A 26,619-nucleotide genomic window follows, 5' to 3' on the forward strand; every position below is an offset into this window, starting at 1 on the left:
TAACAAGTTTTTAAAAAGTAAAATATCAGTGATTACTGTATCAACAATCATTTATGTTTATCCATTTTCTGAACTGGCTCGTTAGATATTGCCATTGAAGCTCCTACATACCCAAATGAAGGATATAAGAATGTTCTCCTTGACGAACTTCTGTTCTAAGAACACTACCTTCCAAGTCAACAATCACAGAATCTGAGTTGATGTCCTTCAAAAGAATTTTGTACAAATTAGTAACTGACCTGCTTAAAATTAAAAGTTTTACACCAAAATTTTAAATAATTGATTTACAGATGCCTACAATAATTAAATCACTTTTCATTCAGAATGCATTTATTAGTACAAATGTCATCATACAAGTAGTCACACCAAATCCTCCTTTTTTACTTGTGAAGGGAGGTATTCATTTTAAGTCTAGAGAATGGATTACACAAATTCATTTTCTGAATAGCACATGGTGCAATTTCAATTTCACAGGGAGTATGTTGCACTGGAGATTGGTATTATTTCACATAGAGGCATTTACAAAATTGAAGTATTTCCAGATGCACCCCACATTAATGCATCTGATCTATTCCCTGCATTAGGAGCATACCGAGTGACACCACATTATGTGACACCTATGCGATATAATGTGAAGAAAGGTATATACAAAGACTATTATTGAACACGTTTGAACCAGAGGCAAATTCTGCTAATTTAATGCTTTTCTTCTATTTAAAAGAACAATCTTTTTTAAACCTGACAGGGCATCCTCTGACTGTAGGCTCCTCAAACATCTTCAGTGTTCACAGAGCATGCCATAGAAGTGAGGGGCAGAGTCATAGAGCTATACAGCATGCAAGATACGTCTTTTGGCCTGACTCGTCCATGGCAACCGAGTTGCCTAACTGAGCTAGTCCCATTTGCATCTACTTGGCCCATAGCCGTCTAACCCGTTCCTAACCATGTCGTCGTCGTCATCATCATCATCATCAGGTGCCATGCCCAGTTTGAGCTTTGACTGCCATGGCCCACACACTCCTGTTTCGAGTCAAGTGGATCAATTTCCTCATTGGTATTCATTTCCAGTTCTCTGGCTGCTGTCTCCATCATCATTTGTCTTTGCCTTCCTCTTGCTTTCTTTCCTTCAATCTTTCCCATAATTACCATGCATTCTAACTCCTTTTTCTTAATCACATGTCCAATGAAGTCACATTGCCTTTTCATGATCTCCTACATTATTTCTCTTTTTGTGTATGCTCTGTTCATGACATCCTCATTAGATATTCATTTTATCCATGATATTCTTTGCATCCTCCTCAAAAACCACATCTCTACTGCTTCAGATTGTATCCTCATGTTACTAGATATTGTCCAACATTTTGAGCCATATAACATAACTGGATAAGAATAACAGTTCAGTACCCTGAGGCGGGTTGACATGCCTAGTTTAGTATTGGTCAGTATACTCTTCATTCTCGTACAGGTGTCTTTTGCCATCCCTATTCTTCTTTTGATGTCCATGTTGCACCTGCCATCTGATGTCACCCAGCTTCCTAAGTAGCAAAAGTTCTGTACTTGTTTTATGTCTTCCCCGTTTATTCTCATCCTGCAGATAGGATTCTCCTTCTTTTTGGATATCACCATACATTTTGTCGTTTTGCAATTGATAGACAGACCCATTTTTGCACTTTCTTCAACAACTATATTAATTAAGTTTTGTAGTTCTTCCTCCGTACTTGCAATTAACAGTGTCATCCCCATATCTAAAATTATTGCCGCCAACTTTGATTCCCAAGATGTCTCTGATTTTTTGTACACATTAAGCAAATCAGGGGAGAAAACACACCCTTGCCTAATGCCTCTCTTAATTTCCGTAAACTGACTCACTTCTCCATCTATTTTTACAGCGGCAGTTTGTTCCCAGTACAGATTTCTGATTAGGCAGAGGTCTTTCGAATCTCGATCTAGAGTTTCCTGTAATATTTCAAAAAACTTATTGTGCTTCACTTTATCAAATGCTTTTGTGTAGTCGATAAAACAAACATATCTTTTTGCACTTGAATAGCTCATTCTGATAGTATCCTTAACATCAATATCGCATTTCTTGTTCCTTTGTCTTTCACAAAACCACATTTTTCTTTACCTATTTCAGCTTGTATCTTACTTTAGCTCTTGTCATCAAAATTCTTAGAAGTATCTTGGTGATATGACTCATTAAACTTATGGTTCTATGTAATTCACATTCTGTTGCTCTAGGTTTCTTAGGAAGAGTGATAAGTACTGATTTTTTCATCTCTTCTGATATTATTCTGGTCTTATAAATGTCATTGATTAAATCAGCCAGTGTTTCAATTCCATAATCTTCAAGGGCGATAATTTGTTCTATTACTAATTCATCAGGATCTGCTGCCATTCCTTTCTTCATCTTGTTTATTGCATTACGAACTTCAGATTTTAAACAACTGGACCTTCAATGTTCTTCTTAATTTCTGGTTTTTTGCCTCGATCGTCTTCAAACAATTCCTGAATATACTCAGTCCATCTGTTCATAATCTCATCTTTTTCCATGATAATAGTACCGTTCTTTGCTTTCAAACATCCGCCTGAAGAACAGAGGAGCTTTTTACCAGTGATATTCTTGATTTGTTGATGTAATCTTTTTGGATCAGTAAAAGGGATTCTTTCTACTTGCTCACATTCCCAGTTTAACCATTCTTCTTTGGCTTTTTGACATAAGCTTTTAACTTTTTTATCTAAGGACTTATATTCTATACGATTTGCTTTCTTCCATCTCTTTTCTTTCATTAGATTTTTGATTAAAATGGTACCTAACTATGTACCTCTCTAAATGTCTTATAGATGTAATAATTGTTTCTACCTTTACTTCGACCAGTTCTTCTGACAGGTTATTCCATACACACATTGCCCTATGTGTAAAAATATTGCCCTTCAGGTCTCAAAGTTTTTCCCTCTCACTTTAAACTTATGCCCTCTAATTTTAGATTTCCCTACCCTAGGGAAAAGACTATGGCTATTCACCTTATCAATGCCACTGGTGATTTTAATAATCCCTATAAGTCACCCCTCAGCCTTCTGTGCTCCAAGGGGGGAAAAATCCCTAGATTATTCAGTCTCTCCTTGTAATTCAAACTGTTCAGTCCTTGCAACATCCTCAAAATTACTCTTGTACTTTTTTCTGGTTTGATGACATCCTTCCTATAGCAGGGCAACCGGAACTATATGCAGCACTCCAAACGTTATTCTATCAGTATGCAGAGCCCAAAAGCGTGGGCGTACTACAGAGTTATTTTTCCAGAGCTGAGGAATCCATACCATGGGTGCCACAGTAACAACATTACCAACAGCCTTCCATTACATGGCCATGGTGCAATATATTCCTTGTCGGTAGCTTGAAACGTGGGAAGCAGTTGAATTAATTGCAGTGGAATTAATTTTCGGACTTGGCGAAGAATGCACAACTTTGACTGTATTGAGGATTTTAAAGTTAATTAAAAGTAACAGTGCGACAGAGAAATATAATGAGTGATAGATTTGGGCGTGCTTACATCCGTATAAATGTAATGAACACTGCTAGAAAATGCTGTGTTCAATAAAAATGTTAGAAATACAATATTTCCAATAAATAGCAGCTTCTACCAAAGCCATTTATTCTATGCAAGGAAGAATACACATAAATAGCTGAGTTCATCAGTCAGCTCAAAAAGACGCACAAGCTCAACACTCTTCAAATTACTGGAGAGCATTGTCTCCATCACCACAGCTACCCTTGTAATTCCTGAAGGCAGATAGGGGTTCCATAGTTTATTGACAGGACATCAAGGTGGTGCATCACATCACTCACAGGATGAAAATCTTTCGTTCAAATAGCAGACACGTTCCAGGGTCACAAAGTGATTCTGATATAAGGTTACCAGGAAGATCTTTGCAATGACATAAATGCAGTCAAGTGAACATTTGGACTTTGGGAAGCCTGCAGTGGCAGGAAATGGTGGCCAAGCTGCCTGATGGAGAGTAACATGAGGTCTGGTCTTGTGGAACAGAGTGCCAAAGACATCCTTAATGCATGAGTGATCAGCAAACTGCTATGTACTATACATCACCATACTGGGGCTGAATTGATCCTGCAGGATGACAATTCCTAGTGAGGGAGCAGTTTGTGTGACTCAAAGTTTGAGTCAGTCACTAATGAGAGTGAGGTAACGTAGCCTATACAGTCGACCCTTGCATTACAGTCATTCAGATTATAGAAATTCAACCTTACAGAATTCACAAATCACTCACAACCCAACAATTTGAAATATGGAATAAAATTCACTCTCAGGGAATTTGTGAACAAAGTAAACAACACAAAAACTTTTTTTTGATGTTATGTACATGTCTTGGCTTTGTATTTCAGAAATTTGCGATGTGGCCCATTTTGTAGGAATGCTACTCGCCTATAACACAGGTTCATTGGTATAGATATTGCTCCTGGGAGAAGCGTAGGTAAAAGCAGCAGGCCCATCAAGCTTGGTTGCATACAGTGCTTGGTGCAAAGTCCCTGAATGCTTCCTGTGGTTCGGTCATGAGCGCTAGTCTTACTTTGGGAAGGATATGACAGGGTTTTTCACACACTGACATTATTAATTATGTCTTGGTAAATAGGGATTCAAAGTCACTTTTATTTGTAGGAAAGTGAGATTAAATTACATGGAAGGGAGGAGGGGTCAGTCTTCAGAATGTGCAAAGGATAAAGTAAGAGTTATCTATGTGTTACACAGAGCAGTGTGCACAGTAGTGTGACTGTTCTCTTAAATAAAGCTTCTTCTGTACATTCAGAATTAGAAAATAAAAGATGCATTTTTGAGAGAGAACTGCAACAATTATTAAAATCCCACCAATAACAAATTTTGGGCGCTTTAAGCTTTCAAAATTAACACAGGAAAAATAATGCTACCAAGCAAAAATTTTGCTCAAAGGATAGCCAAATAATGGTGGACCCGCGCAAGATATCCAGAAGCATGCTTAAAATTGCTTTATTTTGTGCTAACATGACTTTCAATGTCATGGTGCTTGTATAAATTTCTAGGCCTCTATTTCACTAAAATAAATAAAACAGATCTCAAATTAAAATCAAAGCTGTACTTAGGTAAATAATTTATGGCTTAATTTATTAAATATTGAAAAGATTTTCAAATGCTTTGTGAAACAATAAAATAACTGCTACTCCAAATTGATTTTCAGAATTATTTGTTAAGCTTTCAACTGCACCTCATCTTACACACGATGCCTGTAGGGAGCATTCAGGGGGACTGCATGCCATCTGTGTAAAGGTAATTCCCTAAATGTTTTATTCTGGAGCTCATACCTTTTGTTTGGTGTATATGACAATTGTGATCGTATCCTCTGTCTGAAACCATTCATATCTGGTAAAATTGTTAAGAAAAAAATTTAGGTTGTATGACAATAACATTTGAATTCATACTTTAAAATACATTTTCAAGGCCAAGCCTATGTGACTGTATATTTCCACAGGCGCAAAGAACAAATGACAGAAAACTCGAGAAACTAGGAGACTCAAGAGTACTGCATTGGATACAATAAGTTAAACAGTAGTGGTAAGTGTCATGCCCTGGTTAAGATTTCTACTGCTATGCTGTGAGGCAGCTCATATTAGCAGTGTGCCATGTTGGAAAGTATGTTTTGGCTTCAGCTAAGAAAAGGACCCATGTTGTCCAACTTAGCAATGTGAGTCAGCCAATCAGGATTATGGGGACAGAGAGAAGGTTCTAGAGAGCTGTGGGGAAGAGTTTTCTGAAGGACAGTCACCTGGTTCATGGTCTTTTGGTGAGAGATGTGGTAAAGAGATTGGGAGAGCCGCCCTTAGGATTCAATCCGACAGGAAGACCTGATTGCAAGGAGTGCTTCGTGAGATGAAGGAGCCCAAAGTGGGTAGCTTTACCAGTGACTGGTGATGAGAATTCAGCACCATGAGTAATGGTTATACCCAGCTGTTGGAAGAGATGAGCTCCATTGGTCATGTGCACATTTACAATGGTTTAAATGTAATGGGCCCTTTATTTATTTTCTTTTATTTCTCTTAATCATTGTTTGATAAAGCTGAAATCAGTAGATATATTTTCTTTATAATTTCATGCAGCACACGATCTGTTATTTCTTGCCGACTGATATTTGTGTATGGGCAGTATATATACAGCGTTGGCTCAAATTCAGCTTTCTTTAATCGGAGCATCAAACCCTCCTGTTTGGTTGAACTCCAAATCATACCGACCATAGATGCATGTTGTTTATGAAAAGTGGCCCTCTCATTGCTCAGTCACATGGCTGTTACCAGAGTTAGCCAATGAGCCAGATCTGTACAAGAATGCTTTTGGCATAGTTAAAACTTTCGTCATCCAAGACCAAGACTTTTACTTTTAGGTTGGAGCTTTGTTTGGACTAAACAAATGGACATCAAGATCCATACTTAATTTACAAATTTGTATGTGATGCTAGACCTTGATGAAATGAACATTGTTTGGTAAAAAGGTGGCATTGATGAAAAAAAAAGCTTAAAAGTAGTATTTTTTCTTAAAACAAAATCTGTTGAACGCCACGGAGAGGAGAAAAGGAGCCTCAAGGCAGTAGTGTAGCTCCATCAAAAATTTCCTTCCGGCTTTCCTTTTCAAACTTGCTATTTTCCTTTCTTAATTGCAACTCTCCACTCATTTAGAAAGAAATATGATGTTGTCATCAACATCTTGAAGTCACCTCACAAATTAATTTGTACAAGATGAATGATACTGATTTACAAGTTATGAGGTCACAGCAAAGTAAAACAGAAACCAGGTTACCGATAGAGCTTTCAGCAAATACTATGATTCAAATTTTGTCCAATTTTTCCAACAGTTCAGAATTGCCTACATTTCTCCAAATGGTATTCAACAATAGTCAATATTTGCTGAAATTCCCCAACATTACACTTGCGGATTTTGCTCTGAAATCTCAATTCGAATGGGGAACAGTATGGTTACAAGGGAAAAAATAAGATACTCTTTAAATTAGTTGTCTTTGGTTTAATTTGTTTTCATTGCTTTCATAAAGTGCTTTGACATTTTTAGGTGATTCAATTATTGTTGAAAATACTTAAATCAGAGTCCTGAGAATTTCTTTCTTTATTAACTGATACAGTGTGCTTCTGAATGACAAGACTCTCAGAAAGACACATGACAAAGCTATAAGTGAGTTGGAGATGAGAAGAGAAGTGGTGGGAGGTAGAGTTTGCTATCTAGCAAATGCTTCCATAAGAGTATGTGAACAGTGTTTGTTGTAGCTCCCCCATCTCTAATGTCATTAGAGGCCATATCACCACTCAAGGTCTCGTTGGTCAATTCAACCACAGTCTGGAACAAACAAGTTATTGTGAAAAAATTTAACAAGAGGCTCCTTTTCCAGATAAATCCCCACCTTTGTTATAAGTGCTCATTTTAGTTGTTACTGCTAAGTAAATTGGCATTAATGAATGATTAAAAATAATCCCTCAATCGCCACTGACAACACAAGTAGTACATACATGGAATCTAACTAGACAAAGAGAAAAAAAATACAACAGACATCGGATTTTTAGGAAAGGATTCAGAAAAAGCTGATACAACCTTTCAAAGATGGGGAAGGATAGAGATGTGGTTGGTGCTAAATAAACTTCCAAAGTGAGACAAAATGACTTAATTGGTAATAGGTTTATTACTGTCACATGTACCAAGGTAGTGAAAATTATTGTTTTGCAAGCCATGCATACAGATCATTTCACAAGGTTAATACATTGAGGCGGTAGAAGGGAAGGGCAGTAGCAGAATGTGGAGTATTGTGTTACAGTCACAGAGAAAGTACAATGCAGACAGACAATAACATGCAAAGGCTTGACAAAGTAATGTCCACTTTGTAAAGCATAGTGCAACAGAGACTGGAAAAGCACAAGAACTAGAGAAATCTTGGGAGGGTAGTACAGTAGCGTAGTGGTTAGCACAATGCTTTACAGTACAGGTGACCCAGGTTCAATTCCCACCGCTGCATGCAGGGAGTTTGTACGTTTTCCCTGTGATTGCATAGCTTTCCTCCCATAGTCCAAAGATTGATAGGTTAATAGATCGTTGTAAATTGTCCCATGATTAGGCTAGATTTAAAATCAGTGGTTGCTGGGTGGCACAGCTTGAGGAGCCAGAAGGGACTATTCTGCACTGTATCTCAACAAAAAAAAATAAATTAAAATACTGAGGAATGTTGCAGGATGTAATACTGAATAATGGAATTTTCTTCAGGAACAGGCAATCAATGCAGCTTGGTGACAGTGGGGTGATAGGGAGCAGTCTTTATGGAATGCAGTTAACATAATTTTATTTAATACATTGAAAGGATGTGACTTCATAGGCTGAGCCAACATTCAATTCCTCATCCTCATTTTCCCTTGGAAAGCTGATGGTTAGCTGCCTTCTTGAGCAATTGGAGGTTTAAGATGTGGGTGCATGAACAATACATTTAGCAAAGTTTTTTTTTTAAATTTTAAACACAGTAACTATGAAGGAATGCCAATATATTTCCAAGTCAGGATGGTGCATGTCTTGAAATGCAACATCCAAGTGGTGGCGTTCCCACATTTTTGCTGCCCTTATTCTTCTAGCTAATTTTGGAAGGTGTTGTCTAAAGAGTCTTGGAGAGATGCTGCCGAGCATCCTGTAGAGTGTGTTGGAATCTACAATCAATATACTATGGATGGAAATAGAAACACTTTCATGTAGAAATGGTACATTTCACAGTCAAGGGACACCAAGGCTACGTCCACACTAGACCAGATAAATCTGTAACCAAAGCTTTCTCTCTTCGTTTTGACCCTCCATCCACACTGAAACAGCATTTTCCTCCCCCGAAAATGGAGCTTTTCTAAAGCGCCCTCCAGCGTGTGTATATTTCAAAACGCTGATTGGGCAGAGCAGTGTAGACGGGCTAACCAGAGATTTCTAAAAACGCTGTCATGACGTGCCGGAACAGATGGTGGTGGCAGCACGGCATTTCATTGTTTTCTTGAATGCAACTCCCCACACAACCTAACAATTTCAGAACAGATGACAACGAGACTGAAGCCAGAGGAGTTAGAAATATACTCACCAAATACTTTGACCCATAACTTACTGAATAAATAAGTATACTCACTTCGCCCTGTTTTCTGTCCTTGCTTGTATGAAGGTGGTTTACCTACTTATAGAAACATAGAAACATAGAAAATAGGTGCAGGAGTAGGCCATTCGGCCCTTCGAGCCTGCACCGCCATTCAGTACGATCATGGCTGAGCATCCAACTCAGAACCCTGTATCTGCCTTCTCTCCATACCCCCTGATCCCTTTTGCCACAAGGGCCATATCTATGCAAGCACTTCTCTGGCAATAGATGTGTAACAGCCTAATGTAACATTGTATAGAAATACAAGATAACACTGATCCAGACATTTTTTATACATTTAACAAGGTGCCTTATTAATGCAACAGAGTTAGTCAGTTTTTTAATGCTCATCGTCAGCCAGGTCATACTGTCCGTGAACTCCCTGTCGGTTGCCTCCATACGCTCCAGTATTTGTTTTTTTTTTTAAGTTTTAAGTCCTCCTGCGCGAGAGCCAACAGCTGTCTGTTGTTAGGCAATTTCCTTTTAAGTTTTTCTAGTCTGTAACTGCACAAACATGCACTTTCACAGCGAGATTCAACACCAAATATGTCACTTGTTTTCTGTAGGTGTGTCCTGCGCATGCCCAGTAGGAGGAGATTCGCCCAAATACCCGTTTTAATGTGGACGGAGGTATTTTCAAAAACGCTTGGTGTAGATGCCTATTGTTTTTACATGAAACCAGCGTTTTCAAAATTATCCAGTCTAATGTGGACATAGCCTAAGTCACTGTTGCAATGTAGGATGTACAACAGCCAATTTGCACATACTAATTTTCCAAGAACAGCAATGTGATAATGATCAGATAATCTGTCTCAGTGACATTGACTGAGGTTTAAACTTTGCTGCCTCAACAGTTGGGTCCTGGTCTAACAGCAAATCAGCAAATTCGAACTTGGCATCACAAAGTAAACAGCATTGCCTCACCGCTGCACTGCAGCAGCAGATGTCCAGAACTTTGTGTTCCGATTACTGGAGTGGATTGCCAAATCAAATCGACTGACTTGAACTTGAAAGTAAACCAACTTAAAATGGATTAAGGGTTGTGGCGGTCTCTGGAAAAGATATGGTGACTTAGATTAAAAGAACACTTTCAGTGATGGTTAAAATATTGAAGCTTAAATTCATACTGGCTTTGATTGGCTTTTCAATAGAAAACAGAGGGCAGGGGTGGAGGGGTGTTATTTCTGACTGGAGGACCACATATTTTACAGTGCTGAGACCTCTGTTATTTGTGACATATTGGATGAAAACATAACTGGCCTGTAAGTAAATTTGCAGATGACAGAAAAATTGGTAAAATTGTGGATAGTGAGGATACAGCAGGACATGGATCAATTGGAAATATGGGTGGAGAAATGGCATATGGAATTTAGTCCAGGCAAGTGTGAAGAGTCGCAGTTCGGGAAGTCAAATGCAAGAACAAAGTATATAGTAAATAATATGACCCAGATCTTGGGATGCAAGTCACTGGCTTTTTGAAAGTAGCAACATAAGCAGATAGTGTGGTAAAATGTGGCAGACAGCACATTGGCCTTTATCAGTCAGGGTACTTCAGAATAAAAGTTGGCAAGTCATTTTGCTGCTGAAGAGAATTTCAACTGTTGGCACGTGGACAAGTGGTTAAGGCGTTCATCTAGTGATTTGAAGGTGTCCTTGAGCAAGGCACTTAACCACACATTGCTCTGCGATGACACCGGCACCAAACTGTATGGGTCCTAATGCCCTTCCCTTGGACAACATCGGTGGCATGGAGAGGGGAGATTTGCAGCATGGGCAACTGCTGGTCTTCCATACAACGTTGCCCAGGCCTGCACCCTGGAAACCTTCCAAGGCGCAAATCCATGGTCTCACGAGACTAACCGATGCCTATAATAATAAGAATTTCAATTAGGCCTCAAGTAGAGTACTATGTGTAATTCTGGTCATGTCACTTCAGCAAAAAAGTAGTTTTGGAAAGGGTACAAAAGACATTCACCAGGATGTTCCTTAGATCGGGTAATATTAATGAAAAGGAGAGGTTCAACATACTGAACCGTTTTGGCTGGAGAGCTGGAGGCAGAAGCTTGACCTGACAGAAGTTGGAAAAATTATGAGAGATGTCGATAAGGTAGTCAGTCATTCTTTTACACAGGGTAGGAATGTCAAATATGATAGGACATAACTTTAAAGATGAGCAGGATAGAGCTTAAACGAGATTAGCAATGGAAGTTGTGTGTTTTAAATGAAGAGTGGTAGATGCCCGGAAAGCACTGCTAGGGGAGGTGGTCATGTTGTAGATGGGTTGAAAATATGCACTACCTTGATTTCAGTTCATTTATTATTTTTGAGGAAAACAACATATACTGATTCAAAGAGCACCATCAATCACTAAGCTGATCTATACTTCCATGCTTTTGCCAGGTGCCAGCTTTAAGTTTGATGAAATATTTCTTGAGTTAATCCATTTCTGGGTACAGGATGTATTAGCTCTATCCTAAGGGCAAGGCACTGCCTTGAAATGTGATAGATAAAACAATGCAAAGTGCACACACACACACACACACACACACACTTATTATTCAAAAATAATGCTACAGAATTCCACGCACATTCCAGCATGTAACATTGTGACATTGCGGAACTTACACAGCATCTTATATACATTTTCTGTTGCAATTTCTACTCAAATCTTAAAAGGGTTTCTCAGGACAATATACAATGAAGTAGAAGTACTCACTCAGTTGTTACAGTATTTGTACCAAAAATAACTAGTTAGTTCACTGATGAGGAATTTGCTCCACTATAAATCTTAATATACATTCATCTCTTTTTAAAACAAACACATTGGAAAACCAAACAAGTAGGTGTTAATTCATCTGCGATTCACCAATCATATTACCGCTGAGATCTTCTATTAAATTAGGATATTACAGGGGCAACTGCAGTTCAAACAAAAACAGAAATTTTAACTGAGTCACAGAACAAATAAATATAACACCTACCTTGGGGAAATATCTCGAGGTCGTTTTTCCGAACCATCTGTAACAGTTGCACCTATGGAAAAAAAATTACCATAAAATTATCAAAAAATTTAGAGAAAGATCTTTTGGGAATATTGCATTTCAGACTCGTGGGAAATTTGAAATTCCTTACGTGAATCAGGCTTCTATACAATTCTGCAGCTCCAGTTTCTTTCATAAGACAATGACTTCATTAATGAATAGTTGCATCACTGCATGGACACTTGGTGCCACACCAGAACAAAATCCTTCCCATTGCCATCCCAAGTCTCCCAAAAGATGCAGCGAGGTTCAGTTAGATCAGACAGGGCAGCCAGATCTCTTGGGCCAAAGCCAAAGCAGTCGCTATGAAACTAAGCAACCTAGCAATCCATGTTTGTTTGGGCTTGCATCATAAACAATGGAACAATATTATTTTGAATAATCAGTTTTTCTCGGGGTTTCAGCCAGGTACACGTATCGATTTTAACCAACATTTCAATTAAGCTGTCCTTAACGGGAACTCTGGTGAATAGGGACACCACGTTGAAACTGATCATTATGTTCTCCAGGGTCTGCTGGATGTTTGTTATTGTTTTCACAAAAATCGGTCAAATTCGTGATGTGATGCTCACAGCCCCTAACAAAGGCAGACAGAATGGTCATTAGATGTTTAGTGAGGTAGTAAGTTGGAGATTCGATCCCTCTAATGATAGGCCTCAGCGGGGAGCCCTTCTTGTGTATTTTAGGGAGCCCATAAAGTCTTGGTGTTCCAGTGCCTGAGGGAGAAATATCTTGGATATGTTGGCTGGCAGTCTGGATTTTTCCAGTAAAGCAGAGGTCATCCTCACAATAGAATCTGTGGGATCCTGCTGATTTCGACATGCTGACCCCATTCACAGGAGTTCCCATTAAGGACTGCTTGGTCCTCCTGCAGTCAAGGCTTGCTAAGGGTACCATTGACCTTTTTGAACACACCCTAACATCAATGTACTTCCTCTAGAAAGGGAACTACTGTGAATAAACAGACAGAGTGGCTATGGGACCCAGAGAGTCTCCACAAAGAAATACAATGTTTATACAGGATGTTCCTACAGAATGGCTACAAGGTGAAGGAAATTAATCAGGCACCTAAAAGAGTCAGCAGAAAAACCAGGGATCCCAACAAGGAGGAACCCATCACTATTGCCTGTCTTCCCTATATTTCCATGGTTTTGGGAAGAATTGTTAAGATCCTGAAGAAATGCTGTATTAATACCATCCACAAACTTGTAAGAAAGCTCAGGTCAGAGTTAATGCAGGTCAAAGATGACCTGGAACTCAAATCAGCTGGCGCTTACAGGATTTCCTGTGAATGTGGAGCAGTGTATATTAGCCAGGCGGGATGCATGGTGGAAACCTGCATCAAGGAGCATAGGAGGTGTATCTGTTTGGGTTACCCGGAGAAATTGGTGGTAGCAGAACTCTGCATTTGCAATGGCCATAGGATTGACCTCGACAGCACAGAACTACTGTGCCGCACCAATGGCTTTTGGGACCACCTGGTGAAGGAAGCCTTTGAAAATAAAGTGAGAGGAAAAGAATTTTAATGAAGATGAAGTTCTCGCTCTAAGTAAGAACTGGAATTCGATTGTAAACAAGGTGGGACAGTGGAAATCTGATTTGATGAGGACTAACCAATCAGGAGGGACGGACGACGGGTGTATAAATACCACCAGGCTAGATGTGTTCAGGCATCACCCCTGATGAAGGTGGCAGAGCTTGTCATCAAAACATTGGTTGAAATTGATACCTGTGCCCGGCTAGAAGACCAAGAAGCATTTATTCATCATATACGCCAGGAAATCACAAGATCCTTTTTCAATATTATTTTGAACTACCTAAATATGATTAGATCACTGGTGATGTGACGATGCTAAGTTAAACTGCTTAGCCTGCGTGAACAATTAAGTTTTGTTATCAAGATGGCTTGAGTCACTCATACATTGTCTTTAAGAATCACAACACTCTCCCCCAAGTATTAAAAAAGCTGAGTAAATATAACCCTACTGTGTATAGGATATAGACAAAAAAAAAATCACATGAACTTAAATATATTTTGATCGAAAATTTGATAGATATACAGTATCTTTGCATGAGGAAAACTTACTGACAGCTAACAAATTTTCCATCTAACCTAAGAATGGGAAAGAGTGATTAACTCATTACCTTGGTACAACCTTGAAGTAGGTTTAAAAAAAGCAGGCATTTTGGGGCAAATTTGCCTTTGGTAGGGTGGTTGGTAGGGACAGGCAGTACCTGCCTCCAGCAGCTGCTGGGACAGAGTGTCATTGTACATGGACACTCCGTGCAGACAATCTCCTTGGGGGCTACTCACACAGAAACAGCCATTGATAGCAATACGTTTTTGTACTTCATTGTTTCTAGCTCTTGTTTCTTTTGATAACATACCATTTAGTAATGTCTCCTTCTGCACTGTTAAACCTGGTTGTTTCACAGAAACTAAAAGGAGGAAAGATAAAATAAATGAAACAATGGAACAGCAAAGCAAAACAAAAAAAAACCCAATTTACTCAAAGGCACGCAGCCACTACATTACAGAAAATTCATTCTTTGCAATTACAGTATGTTCACTAGAACTGATTCTATGCCACTTAAACTGGAGGTTATATTACACCTCAGAATTGAATTTTGCTTCTCTGGTTAGGCAGAAGTCATGAATGAGACATCAAAGCTATCGAACATACAGAGCATAAAACCACAGTTGCTAGTGTTTCAACCTCCCTGCAATAATGCTAAAAGGAAGATATGCATAGATTATCCTAGTATACAAGTTATTGTTGGAATGAAAATCTTAAACCATCCTTCGGTAATCCTTTATTATTACCAAAGATAACCCTCCCAGTAAGAGTTTCAGAATATATTTCATTTTTGCCTTCAGGACTTGATTGAATCATCTTCCATGACACAGCTGACATCACAGAAAAACATCAAGCAAATGGCACGGCAGGTTACAACATATTTACAAGTAACACTTCCATTAGCAAAGGATTAATTTACACAGCTATAAACAAAGGATTCTATTTTGAATTGAAGTGGGCCCATTTCCAAGAATAACACCAATTCAAGAGGAGAGCTACAAAAAAAAATGGAAAGTTAATGAATGGCAGGCAGAGTCTAAATGCCCTCCCCAAAGGAAAGCCCCCCCACTCAGAAATAAAATCTGCTCATTCAAGAATAGATAATATTGTGTCCTGAATACAAGCTTGAATCCAATGTGTTGCCATTAGTTAAAAATACCTATTCAAAAAAATGTTCTCTCCCTCTTTCAATACTGCTGATGGCACAATGGAAGCTAATTAAATGCACCCAAATGCCTGCTAATAAATGTTTTAGTAATTTAACCTCACAGTAGCTAATGGAAGGAAAACATTGCATCTATACAAGATTTTTAATGTAGAATGCACACGAAATTACAATGGGGGAAGAGGCACATGGAAAAGAGTGAGAAGAAAAAGGAATAAACATCAAATGATCCGTGACAGGGAAATAATAAGTGTGGGGAGATTACTAAAGTGTTAATTGAAACATTTAGAACATTTTAAGAACTGAAGGCAAGAAAAAAGAGAACGCATAGAAGCCTGAAAATCTTCGGTAATCAGCTAACGAGAAAAACCTCCAACATACCCAGTTAGCTCCATATATTTACATAATTTTAAACAGAACAGTAACTGTGTACAATACATGTAAATACTGTGCAGAATATTAATACAAAGACAAAATAGGAAGCTTAATTAATCTTTTCACAGGTTCTTAATTTCACTCATGGAAGCCTGTTCCAGCCAGCTACCGCTCTCTAGGTAAATAAGTTTGTTCCAGGTAGCTCCCTTAAACTTTCACCTGACCTTAAATTCATGACTCCAAGTACAAGGCATTTCTATTCTGGTAAAAAGATTTCATCCCTCGAAGTCCAGCCCTACATTCCCGTTTTGAAAGGTGGAAATGGGTAAGGCTGGCCAACAGGGCTCTGGTGAAGCTGTACGGGCCAATCCCCTGTACAGTGGGTACACTGGACTACAGAAACATTGATGGACAACCATACCACCAACCTTGTGAGAAGAGTCTCTTCATCGAGTGAACACATGACACAGTCCAGTGTAAGTCATCAGGATCCTGCACAGCTGCCTAATCTTTTGTCACCAAAGTCATACCTACCTTGGGTACCTGGAAGGTGAGAACTACGTACCAGGCAGGAAAATCCACCATCATAGCAAATGGGATGAAAAGGTACAAACTGTCACTTCTTGGACTGAGTAAGACTAGATGAACAGTACATTATCCAGAGATACTCGACTGGAAAACGAGTTAAGTATCAGCTACTCGGGCCATCAGAGAAACACACACACACACAAACACAGAGTAGCCTTCATGATGATACCAGAAGCATGTACAGCCATGATTGCATAGGAAGCCATCAGTTCCAAAATCATCACTGCTAGCTTTAAAACCAAACACAAGAAGATAACAGGCCGAATTATCCAATGTTATGCACCAACAAACAACACCAATGAAGAAGACAAAGACAAGTTCTACAATGCACTCAGTGGAGTCTTCAGCAGAGGGAAGGGAAAAGATCTGACCATTATCACAAGAGATTTTAATGCCAAAATAGGATAATACAGAATACAAACAGGTAATGGGAAAATGCGGTCTCAGAGAAATGAATGAAAATAGGGAACAGTTTATTGGAGGAAGCTTTTTCCCATGTAACAAATACACAAGGCAATATGGATGTCACCAACAAGGTAACAGAGGACCAGATCGACCATGTATGCATCCCAGAGTAGTTGTAAAGGTAATTCCATGGCATGAGAGTGAAACGTGGTGCAGGTGCCGGGTCAGACCACCACCTTCTGATTGCCAAAGTACAGATGAAGCTAAAAAGAAGCTACGCACCACACAAGCAGTGACTGAAGTACAATGTGAGCTCCCTGAAAGACAAAGAGACAGCTCAGAGATTTGCCCTCACACTTTCCAACAGGTTCTTGACACTTATGGACCTTGATATCGAAGATGAATGTATTGCTGTCAAAGAGGCAATAAATGTGTGCGCTTGTGCTGAGAGAAAGGACATTTGAGCATAAGGAGTGGATTACACCAAGAATGATGGAAAGAACCAAGAAAAGAACACTAAAAGAAAAATACAATGGAAGCAGAACTTGGAATGAGAAAATGGAGGCACAAAGGGAATCTGACAGAATGCACAAGGAAGTAGGGAGAGACATCAAGAGGAACAGGAGACAGTACATCAACGTCCTTGCATCCCAAGCAGAAGGCACACAGTAAATGGGAATATGAAAGAACTATACGATACTATTAAGAAACTAGCTAGCAAACTCAGCTAGATCAACACTCAAGTGAAGACTAAAGATGAAGATGTCCTAACTGAAGACAAACCGCTCCAACATTGGGCACAGTACTTCAATGAGCTTCTGAACACACACCTCCTCTAGAGTCTCCTTTAATTACAAAAGCCCCATCAGTCTTGGATGCTGACTGTGCCAAACCATTAAAGAAGGAAATCACACAGGCAGTCAAGAGGCTAAAGTGAGAAAAAGCAGCTGGCCCAGACAGTGTACCACCAGAGGTGCTGAAGGCAGACTCGAAACTTTGAGGTATTCTATACACTTTGTTCTGCAACATCTGGGACAAAGAAGAGATGCCATAAGAGTGGAAGGAAAGTCACACAATCAAGCTTCCAAAGATGGTAACCTACAAACTTAAAAACTACAGAAGTATATCCTTAAAGTCTGTGGTCTTAAAGGTGCCAAACAGAATTATCCTGCAATGCCTTTAACAAGCTTTAGAAACAACATTAAGGGACCAGCAAGAAGGCTTTAGGAAAGATTGCTTTTGCACAGACCAGATAGCTACCTTAAGAATAATCATAGAACAGTCAATCAAATGGACTACTTCTGTCTACATCAACTTCATTGCTTATGAGAAAGCTTTTGATAGCTTAGACAGAAAGACCTAAGGAAACTTATGAAACATTATGGAAAACTGCAGAAATTTATCAGTATTATCAGGAATTCATACAACAAACTGTCACGCAAAGTCATACATGCAGGAAAACAGTCATACAGCTTCAAAGCCAACAATGGGGTAAAGGGATGTTTCATTGCTCCTTTTATGCTCGTGTTGACAATAGACTGGATTATGAAACAGACACTCTGGCCAGCCGGTGGTGTAGTAGCATCCACACAGGACTTCGAGGAGAGTGGTCCCGGGTTCAAATCCATTTGGCTCCTTGCACACTTTCCATCCATGCTGGGTTGAGTGTCAAGCTAACAACTCGGGCTCGTTAAAAAAAATGCTAAAGAAACAGAAAGGATGCTGCCTGATGCGCAAGGCACGGAAAGGAACAGCAATGAAACAGACAAGTGAAATACAAAATGGAATCCAGTGGAATGTGTGGCAGCAACTTGATCACCTAGAGTTTGCAGATGACCTTCGCCTACTGTCTAGCTCTAACCAGCAAATGCAAGAGAAGTCAACACCAACTCCACCATATTGGGTCTAAGACCAAATATAGATAAAACAAAAGTGATGGAGATAAACTGCAACAGAAATAGACCCACTGTGATGAGAGATACAACCCTAGAAGATGTAACTTCCTTTATCTATCTTGGAAGCATTGTGAGTATACTGTATATGGTGGAACAGATGAAGATATCAAAGCCAGGATCAACAAGGCCAGCATAGTTTTCAACATCGTGAAGTAAGTGTGAACATCCAGTCATATCAAGGAAACCCAAAATCAGAATCTTCCACTCAAAATGTTAAAACAGTGCTCCTACATGGTTCTGAAACCAGGAGTACAAAGAAGATACTACAAAAACTGTAGGCTGTCATCAACCAGTGCCTGAGAAGGATCCTGAATGTCAGATAGACAGACAAAGTAACCAGACATTATGGAAAAAGGTCAAGCAGGATTCCATAGAGATACAAATACACAAATGGAAATGGAGGTGGATTGGCCACACCTTGTGGAAGCCAACCAACAACATCACCAGGCAGGCATTAAAATGAAATTCCCAAGGAAAGAAAAAGGGATGTCCAAAGAACAATGGAGGCAAGACATTGAGGACAAAATTAGACAAAGGGGGCACTCATGGACCACCCTCAAGAAACTGACTCAGAACAGAGGATAATGGAGACACAGGAGGGTATCAATGGCCTATGCTTCACTGGCAGCTAAAGGCCCAGGAAGAAGATTTTGACTGTTTATCTTATCTACGCCTTTCACCATTTTATAATTTTCTATCAGGTCTACCCTCCACCTCTGACACTTCAGAGAAAACACCAGTTTGGCCAATCTCTCCTTATAGGTCACACCCTCTAATTCAGGCAGCATGCTGATAAATCTCTTCTATACCTTTTTCCAAAGTTTCCCATCCCTCCGATAATGGCGTGACAAGAATTGCACACATTACTCCAAGTGCAGCCTAACCAAAACTTGCCTGATTTTTCATATTTCACTTCTTTCCTTCTACTTGCATCTTCCCAGACATATTATTTCTTATTGTCTACCCTTTATCAACTCCTTTACAGCTATTAACATAACTTGAGTCAGTCAGTTCCCTATAGTCCATCCTACATTGGACATTCTCTCTTTTCTGCAAATAAAAGCTTGCTTAACAACTAACTGATGTGGCTGGGGGTGTATAAACCACCATCGATGCTACTCTCACCCACATCTTCTCCATTTCCCGGACATCTGTGCTCATCCACATCTTCCTGCCACGTTAACAGTGATAGAGTTCTTCACGTCTTTACCTGTCACCCCATCAGCATCTGCATCCAAGCCATCATCCTGTGCAACTTCCACCATTTCCAAAGATATCCTACCACCAAACACCTTTTTACCTCCCTCCCCACCTCTGCTTTCTGCAGGGATCAGTCCCTCTGTGATTCCCTTGTCCATTTGTCCTTCCCCACTAATCTCCCTCCCAGCAAGTATCCCTGCAAGCAGTCAAAGTGCTACATCTGTTCATTCATCTCCTCCCTCACCTCCATTCAGGGCCCAAAACAGTCCTTCCAGGTAAGGAACACTTCACATGTAAATCTAATGGGATTGTCATTTTAATTCCAATTCCATTCCCACTCCAACATATAGGTCCATGGCCTCCTCGTGCCACTATGAGGCCACCCTCAGGCTGGAGGAGCAACACCTTATATACAGTCTGGGTGGCCTCCAACCCGGTGGCATAAATATCGACTTCTCTTTCTAGTAAAAAGATTTTCCATCCCCCTCCCCTCTTCTATTCCCCACTTTGGCCTCTTACCTCTTCTCACTCACTTGTCACCTCACTCTGAGTACCCTCCTCCTATGGTCCACTCTCCTATTGAGTTCCTCTCTCTCCAGCCCTTTACCTTTCCTAACCACCTGACTTCATCTATCATCTTCCAGCTATCCTCCTTCCCCACCTCCCGCCATTTTAGTTTGGCATCTTCCCCCTTCCTTTTCAGCCCTGAGAGGGTCTCGGCCTGAAGCATTGACTGTCTGTTCATTTCCAAGGGTGTTGCCTGACCTGCTGAGCTTCTCCACCATTTTGTATGTGTTGCTTTAATAACCAAGTTCTGAGCTCCACTGAAAGTTCATCAACCCACAATATCAACTCTTTCAATGGACACTGCCTAACCTGCCGAACATCTCCAATACCTGTGCCTTAATTAATGCAAACATCAATGCCTTCTGCAGAGTAATTTTAACTGAACTGTTGCAGATTTCTGCCACTAGAATGATGAACATAGAATTGGTTGTCAATATTTTCCCACCAAGCAGTACTATTAATGACCATTACTAGAGATGCTCCTGTAAAAAGCACAACATTGTTAGTACCATAATTACCAAGAAGCGAGCGTCCCTCCTTTATTATCTCTCTGGTGATGTTAGTGCAATTGAAACCCACATCACCATTGAAAGCATCTGCATATTTTCTTATGTTAACCATCGTAAGTAGATCAGCTTTCTACAAAACAATTTGTAACACTTAAGCAGACCATTTCAATAAGGCACAGATATATTAGATTTAATTAGCACCCAGGGCTAGTGTTTGAATAATGGTGATGTACGTGTCTGCTAGTCGTTACGGATCATTGTTAAATACGTATCAGCTGCAGCTACATGCATAACAAAATTTATTTAAATTGTACAATTCTAAACGAAAGGCAAAGGAAAGAGCAAATGAGGGGAGTCAAGCCTCCTAAATCTGTACACAGTATTAGGAAAAGTTTTAATATCCTAATGCAAAATGCACTGGAATTATAGCAAGTGCATGAAGCCAATTAATCCTTTCCTCTGGCACAGCATCCAGATTCTTGAAGTTAGTCATCTCGCAGTCCATCAAACACTGCCTCCTCCCACGGCAGTTTGAATGCATACCTTGAAAACCTCTGGGCACCCTACCCCACGTCACTGGGGCCCCCATATTCCATCCTCTGGAGCAAAGTTTGAAAATTGAGCAAGCACACCAGCTGCAGTCATCTCCCATCTCTTGCAGCAGATCTTCACCAGATGTGAGCTGATTTTCACCAATGTTTACTGCCACAAAACATTTCTGCTTTAGGAGGCAAGGGCTGATTTTAATCAGTGGTTAGACTGAACTGATACTAGTTATTCCTAAAATGGAATCCTTTAGTTTAGTGAGGGCCAGCATGAGTCATTGCAGCTTTGAATGTGCAGAACAAATTTTGAAAGCAGCCTGCCTACAGTCCAGCAGACAGGCATTAATCATGCTTGTAATCAGCATGTCCTTTTCTCAGAATTAATGAATTTTGAGTCCTATATTATCAAAAGTTCAGCATACCATTGCATAATAACATAAATATCAAAGGAGTACTCATTGAGAATTATTCTTACTTTTATGATATAGTTTTAACTTAAAAGTGGCTCAACCTCTGAGGCACTATGAAAACAAGGAAAATGTAATCTACCTTTAGCAGCATAAATAGGCTTGGAAGACATTCTTCCTACAAGGCATTCCTTCAGCATAGAATTATAGTTGACCCAGCTGTGAATCTGAAATTTGAAAGTCATCACATCAATGATTGAGAAACTGTCACATTTTTCTGTGCACCGTGTTTCAGCTTAAAAAAAAGCTGGAAATACAAAAACACAAATAGGATAGGTTTGCCACTTATTCAAACTGGAAGACCAAGGACACAACAAAATGAATTCAAAATGGAAATAGTCATTTATTAAAGTGGTTTTGTATAAATTGGTTTCACAAAAGAATAAGAATCACATTGTAAAAAAAGGGAGTGGAGGCATAGATAGGTTGCAAAATAACTCACAAAGCTTAAAGACAATTAATCTTTTCCTCTGATCACTGGTAATTTCAACAAGGTTCTTAGGAAAAATCTCTTTGACCAAACAACATAGAAGTCACTATTCATCAGTGTTTCTTTGGGCTAAATAGCAAAGATGCAATTATGGGGAAATTTGATAAACAGATTAGGAAGGTGAAATCAGAGGAAGAATAGGATGTTATTCAAGTATAAACAGCAGAAATAGACCATTTAGGAAGAATTTTCTGTTTCTGTAATAAAGATGTAATGTGATTTTATGAAAGATGTTTGAATTTATCTGATAACATGGATTAAAACAGATGAAAATGTGAATACAGTTGTGAAATATTTAAAATAAGAATCAGAAGATGACAAAATGCTTTAAGTCAATAAACTCTTTAACAACAGCTTCATGGCATGCTATTTTCTGTAATAGGTGGGTATTCCAAGCTATGAAAATGGCCTCCTGCATGATGAGCCGGTTTGGTGAATCAAGATGGAAATGCACATTTTTGGAGTACAATTTTAGAAATGAAAATCCAGAATCAAACAGGTTCTCATACGAGACTTTAGCATTGAGCAACACACACAAAATGCTAGAAGAACTCAGCTGGCCAGGCAGCAGCTAGGAAAAGAGTACAGTCGACGTTTCGGGCTGAAACCCTTTGGCATTTTGTGTGTGTTGCTCGGATTTCCAGCATCTGCAGATTTTCTCCTGTTTGTCTTTAGCATTGAGACTCTTTCATTAGAGTTGCCCGTTATTATCAACTTACATACATATATTCAGGTCCTGAAAGTTATAATCTGAGCATTACAAATATCTCTTCATCAGGTTATATTATAACACAATTTCTAAGTTTGTCTTCCCAAATAGTTTGTCAGCTACTGCGTGCAGCATGATAAGAAGCATTTAATAGATAGTGGGAGCTAATTCTCACTACCACCCCATCTGTAATAAACTTAAGGAACCTTAAGCAATAAATTTCAAAAACATGAAATGAGAAGTCCTTAAAAGTGAGCTCACAGGTTGTGGGAACAGTTTAGTGATGGGGCACATGAAGTTGAATGAAGTTATCCCATCCGGTTCAAGGGCCCAGTGGTTGAGGTAATAACTGTTCCTGAACCTGGTGGTGTGGATTCTGAGGGTCATAAAACCCTCTTCCTGATGGCAGCAGCAAGAAGAGAGCATGGCCTGGATGGTGGGGGTTCTTGAAGATGGATCCCGTTTTCCTGCGACAGAGCTCCATTTAGATGAGCTCACTGGTGGGGGTGGGGGAGGTCTGTCCAGTGACCAGCAGTGTAGAGTAACACACATAAAAGTTGCTGGTGAACGCAGCAGGCCAGGCAGCATCTCTAGAAAGAGGTAGAGTCGACGTTTCGGGCCGAGACCCTTCATCAGGACTAAGTTCCTAGAGATGCTGCCTGGCCTGCTGCGTTCACAAGCAACTTTTATGTGTGTTGCTTGAAATTCCAGCATCTGCAGATTTCCTCATGTTTGACCAGCAGTGTCAACCTATTAAAGCTAGGATGTCCCAATTTTGCTAGTTTGCTTTTTGAGTGGCTTGGCCTGTTGTTAGGGCTGAACCTTCAACAACCCAAAAATAAATGAAAGCTAGTTCCTAGGTTTTTGTGTGTTAATATAAGGAATCATGATTTGACTGGTCAAAATATCCTGGTGCTTTACTCACAATCAACACAGATCGCTTGTAGAAAATACCCAAGTGCAGCAAGTTTCCACGCAAAAACAAATTAATAATCTAAGGAAAGCAGAAAGCTTAATGAATGGTGAAATCATAAGCTATTTTGGCAAACTTTGCTGGTGATTTATAATGAAGCTACAACCACTAAGCTGTTCCTAAGTACCTGGCTTTCGTGGGGTTATTGTATGCTGAGTGACAGAGGTTGCATCTCTCACTTGATTCCAAATGGAGTCCAACTATGGAGCAGAGTCTTTCTGGGAATCAACCTCTAAGATTGTGCACAAGAATCAAAAAAAATCCAAAAATCATATCATTTCAGAGCTGATTCTTCGCCTGGAGAATGAGGACTTTGAAATAACTTTCTTTGATTTAATATGTTCCTAAATGTTTACATAATTTCTATTAGTTTCTGGGTGTTATTTCATACAGATGCATTTAAAAAGAATGAAGTATCCTCTTAAAATCGCATTAACAACTTGAACTCAGCCTTCAGATACATTAAAACAGTGAGTGTACATAGCCGTACTGCTGTTTCTCACCAGAGATTCTGGGTCCATATCAACAATCTGGAGTTCAAATGCACCAGCAGTCTTTCAAAATTCAAATGTTTCATGTAAAGATATGCCTTTGCTCTCAGCCTGGTTTAGGGGCCAAATATAAATTTACCCAGCCAAAAAAAAAAAAAGTACAGTACTTTATTGTTGTCTTAATTGTGATTCAATTGCAAATACCAATCATAGTTTTATCTTGCTTCAATTATTTTCACCACATTTATATCAGAAGGGCAAAAGGAGATCAAGTTTCCAGTAATTTGAAACTTGCAGCCTTTTACACATTCTAGGAGCATGCCAAGAATTATTATTAATCACCTTTGGTGCTGTGAAATTGAAATGTAGCATTGTGAATTTTGATGTTCAAATTTCACAAGGGAAATTGGCATTACACTTTCAAATCAGCAAACATGGGCTAAAACTTTGAGAAACACACATCAAAGTTGCTGGTGAACGCAGCAGGCCAGGCAGCATCTCCAGGAAGAGGTACAGTCGACGTTTCAGGCCAAGACCCTTCATCAGGACTTAAGGGTCTCGGCCCGAAGCGTCGACTGTACCTCTTCCTAGAGATGCTGCCTGGCCTGCTGCGTTCACCAGCAACTTTGATGTGTGTTGCTTGAATTTCCAGCATCTGCAGAATTCCTCGTGTTTGCGTTTGCTAAACTTTGAGAGCCAGGTTTGTAGCACAAAATACCAATGCTAGTCGTATCTTTGTCTAAGCAGCTCAGGACTACTTATATGTGCCTGATCCTTCACTCTCTCTCCATAGTCCTCCATTTTTCTCTGCATGAAATGTTAATCTTCTCTTTCTCATGCAGTGCTATCAGTTCCTACTACTCCACCGGCCATGTTCTAGCAAATTATTCATAAAGTTCTCTTCAGCTCTAAGCATTGATGCTTATTAACTACAGCAGTTTTATATACTGTAATTTAAAAACCTCTACCAAATTTCATTCTAATCAAGCCTACACAACGTCATTAAAATGGATCAGAAAATATCTCCTAGGGGGAAAATGTTATCAAAGTTATTGAAAACTCAATGCACAAAACAGTATCATTCTACAGCTCTTATAACAGGACACAACACCAGTCTGCCCATAGCTTTGTGTAATGGTCACCAGATTTCAGGAAAGATGTGATTGCACTGAGGATGCAATTAGGATTTATACTTCCAAGGATGTTACTGAGCCTCGGGACTTACACAATCAAGCTCAGGAACAGCTATTACTCCTCAACCACTTGCCCCAGCACTGAAATGGTCCCACAGCTTATGGGCTCAATTTCAAGGACTCCTCATCTCATGTCCTCAATGTTTATTGCTTATTTATTTATTATTTAATGATTTTTATTTGTCCTGTTTGTTGTTTTTTGCACGTTGGTTGAACGTCCAAGTTGGTGCAGTATTTCACTGATTCTATGATGGTTATTATTCTATAATTATGCCCACAAGAAAATGAATCTCAGGGTTGTACAAGTACTCCAATAATAAATTTACTTTGAACTTTATTTTAGCTCTGAGAAAAGTCTGAATAAAGCTCAGTTTGGTTTTTTATTGTCATACGTACTGAGATACAGTGATAAACGTTTGCTCGTCATCCATGCAGATCACTTCACAAGTACATTGAGGTGGTACAAGGGAAATGGAAAAACAGAATGCATATTACGTAAGAGATTCTGTAGATGTTGGAAATCCAGAGTAACACACACACAAAATGCTTGAGGAACTCAGATCAGGCTGCATCTAAGAGAAATAAACAGATAACATTTTGGGCTGAGACCCTTCATCAGAACTGGAAAGAAAGGGGTTAAAAGCCAGAATAAGGAGGTGGGGAGGGGAGGAGT

At 39.5% G+C, this 26,619-nt stretch overlaps 1 protein-coding gene across 1 annotated transcript in view; it reads right to left on the minus strand.

Moving 5' to 3' along the window:
- The window catches only part of cyb5r4 (cytochrome b5 reductase 4), a 143,672-nt gene that overhangs the window by 89,608 nt on the left and 27,445 nt on the right, over positions 1-26,619 (minus strand). The window contains 5 exon segments of the mRNA XM_072250276.1: positions 112-205; positions 5,351-5,408; positions 12,177-12,228; positions 14,625-14,675; positions 22,173-22,257. Of these exon segments, the coding sequence (XP_072106377.1) occupies positions 112-205; positions 5,351-5,408; positions 12,177-12,228; positions 14,625-14,675; positions 22,173-22,257 (340 nt within the window).

The sequence above is a fragment of the Mobula birostris genome, chromosome 2, assembly GCF_030028105.1.
Source record: "Mobula birostris isolate sMobBir1 chromosome 2, sMobBir1.hap1, whole genome shotgun sequence".
NCBI classification, from domain to species: Eukaryota; Metazoa; Chordata; class Chondrichthyes; order Myliobatiformes; family Myliobatidae; genus Mobula; species Mobula birostris.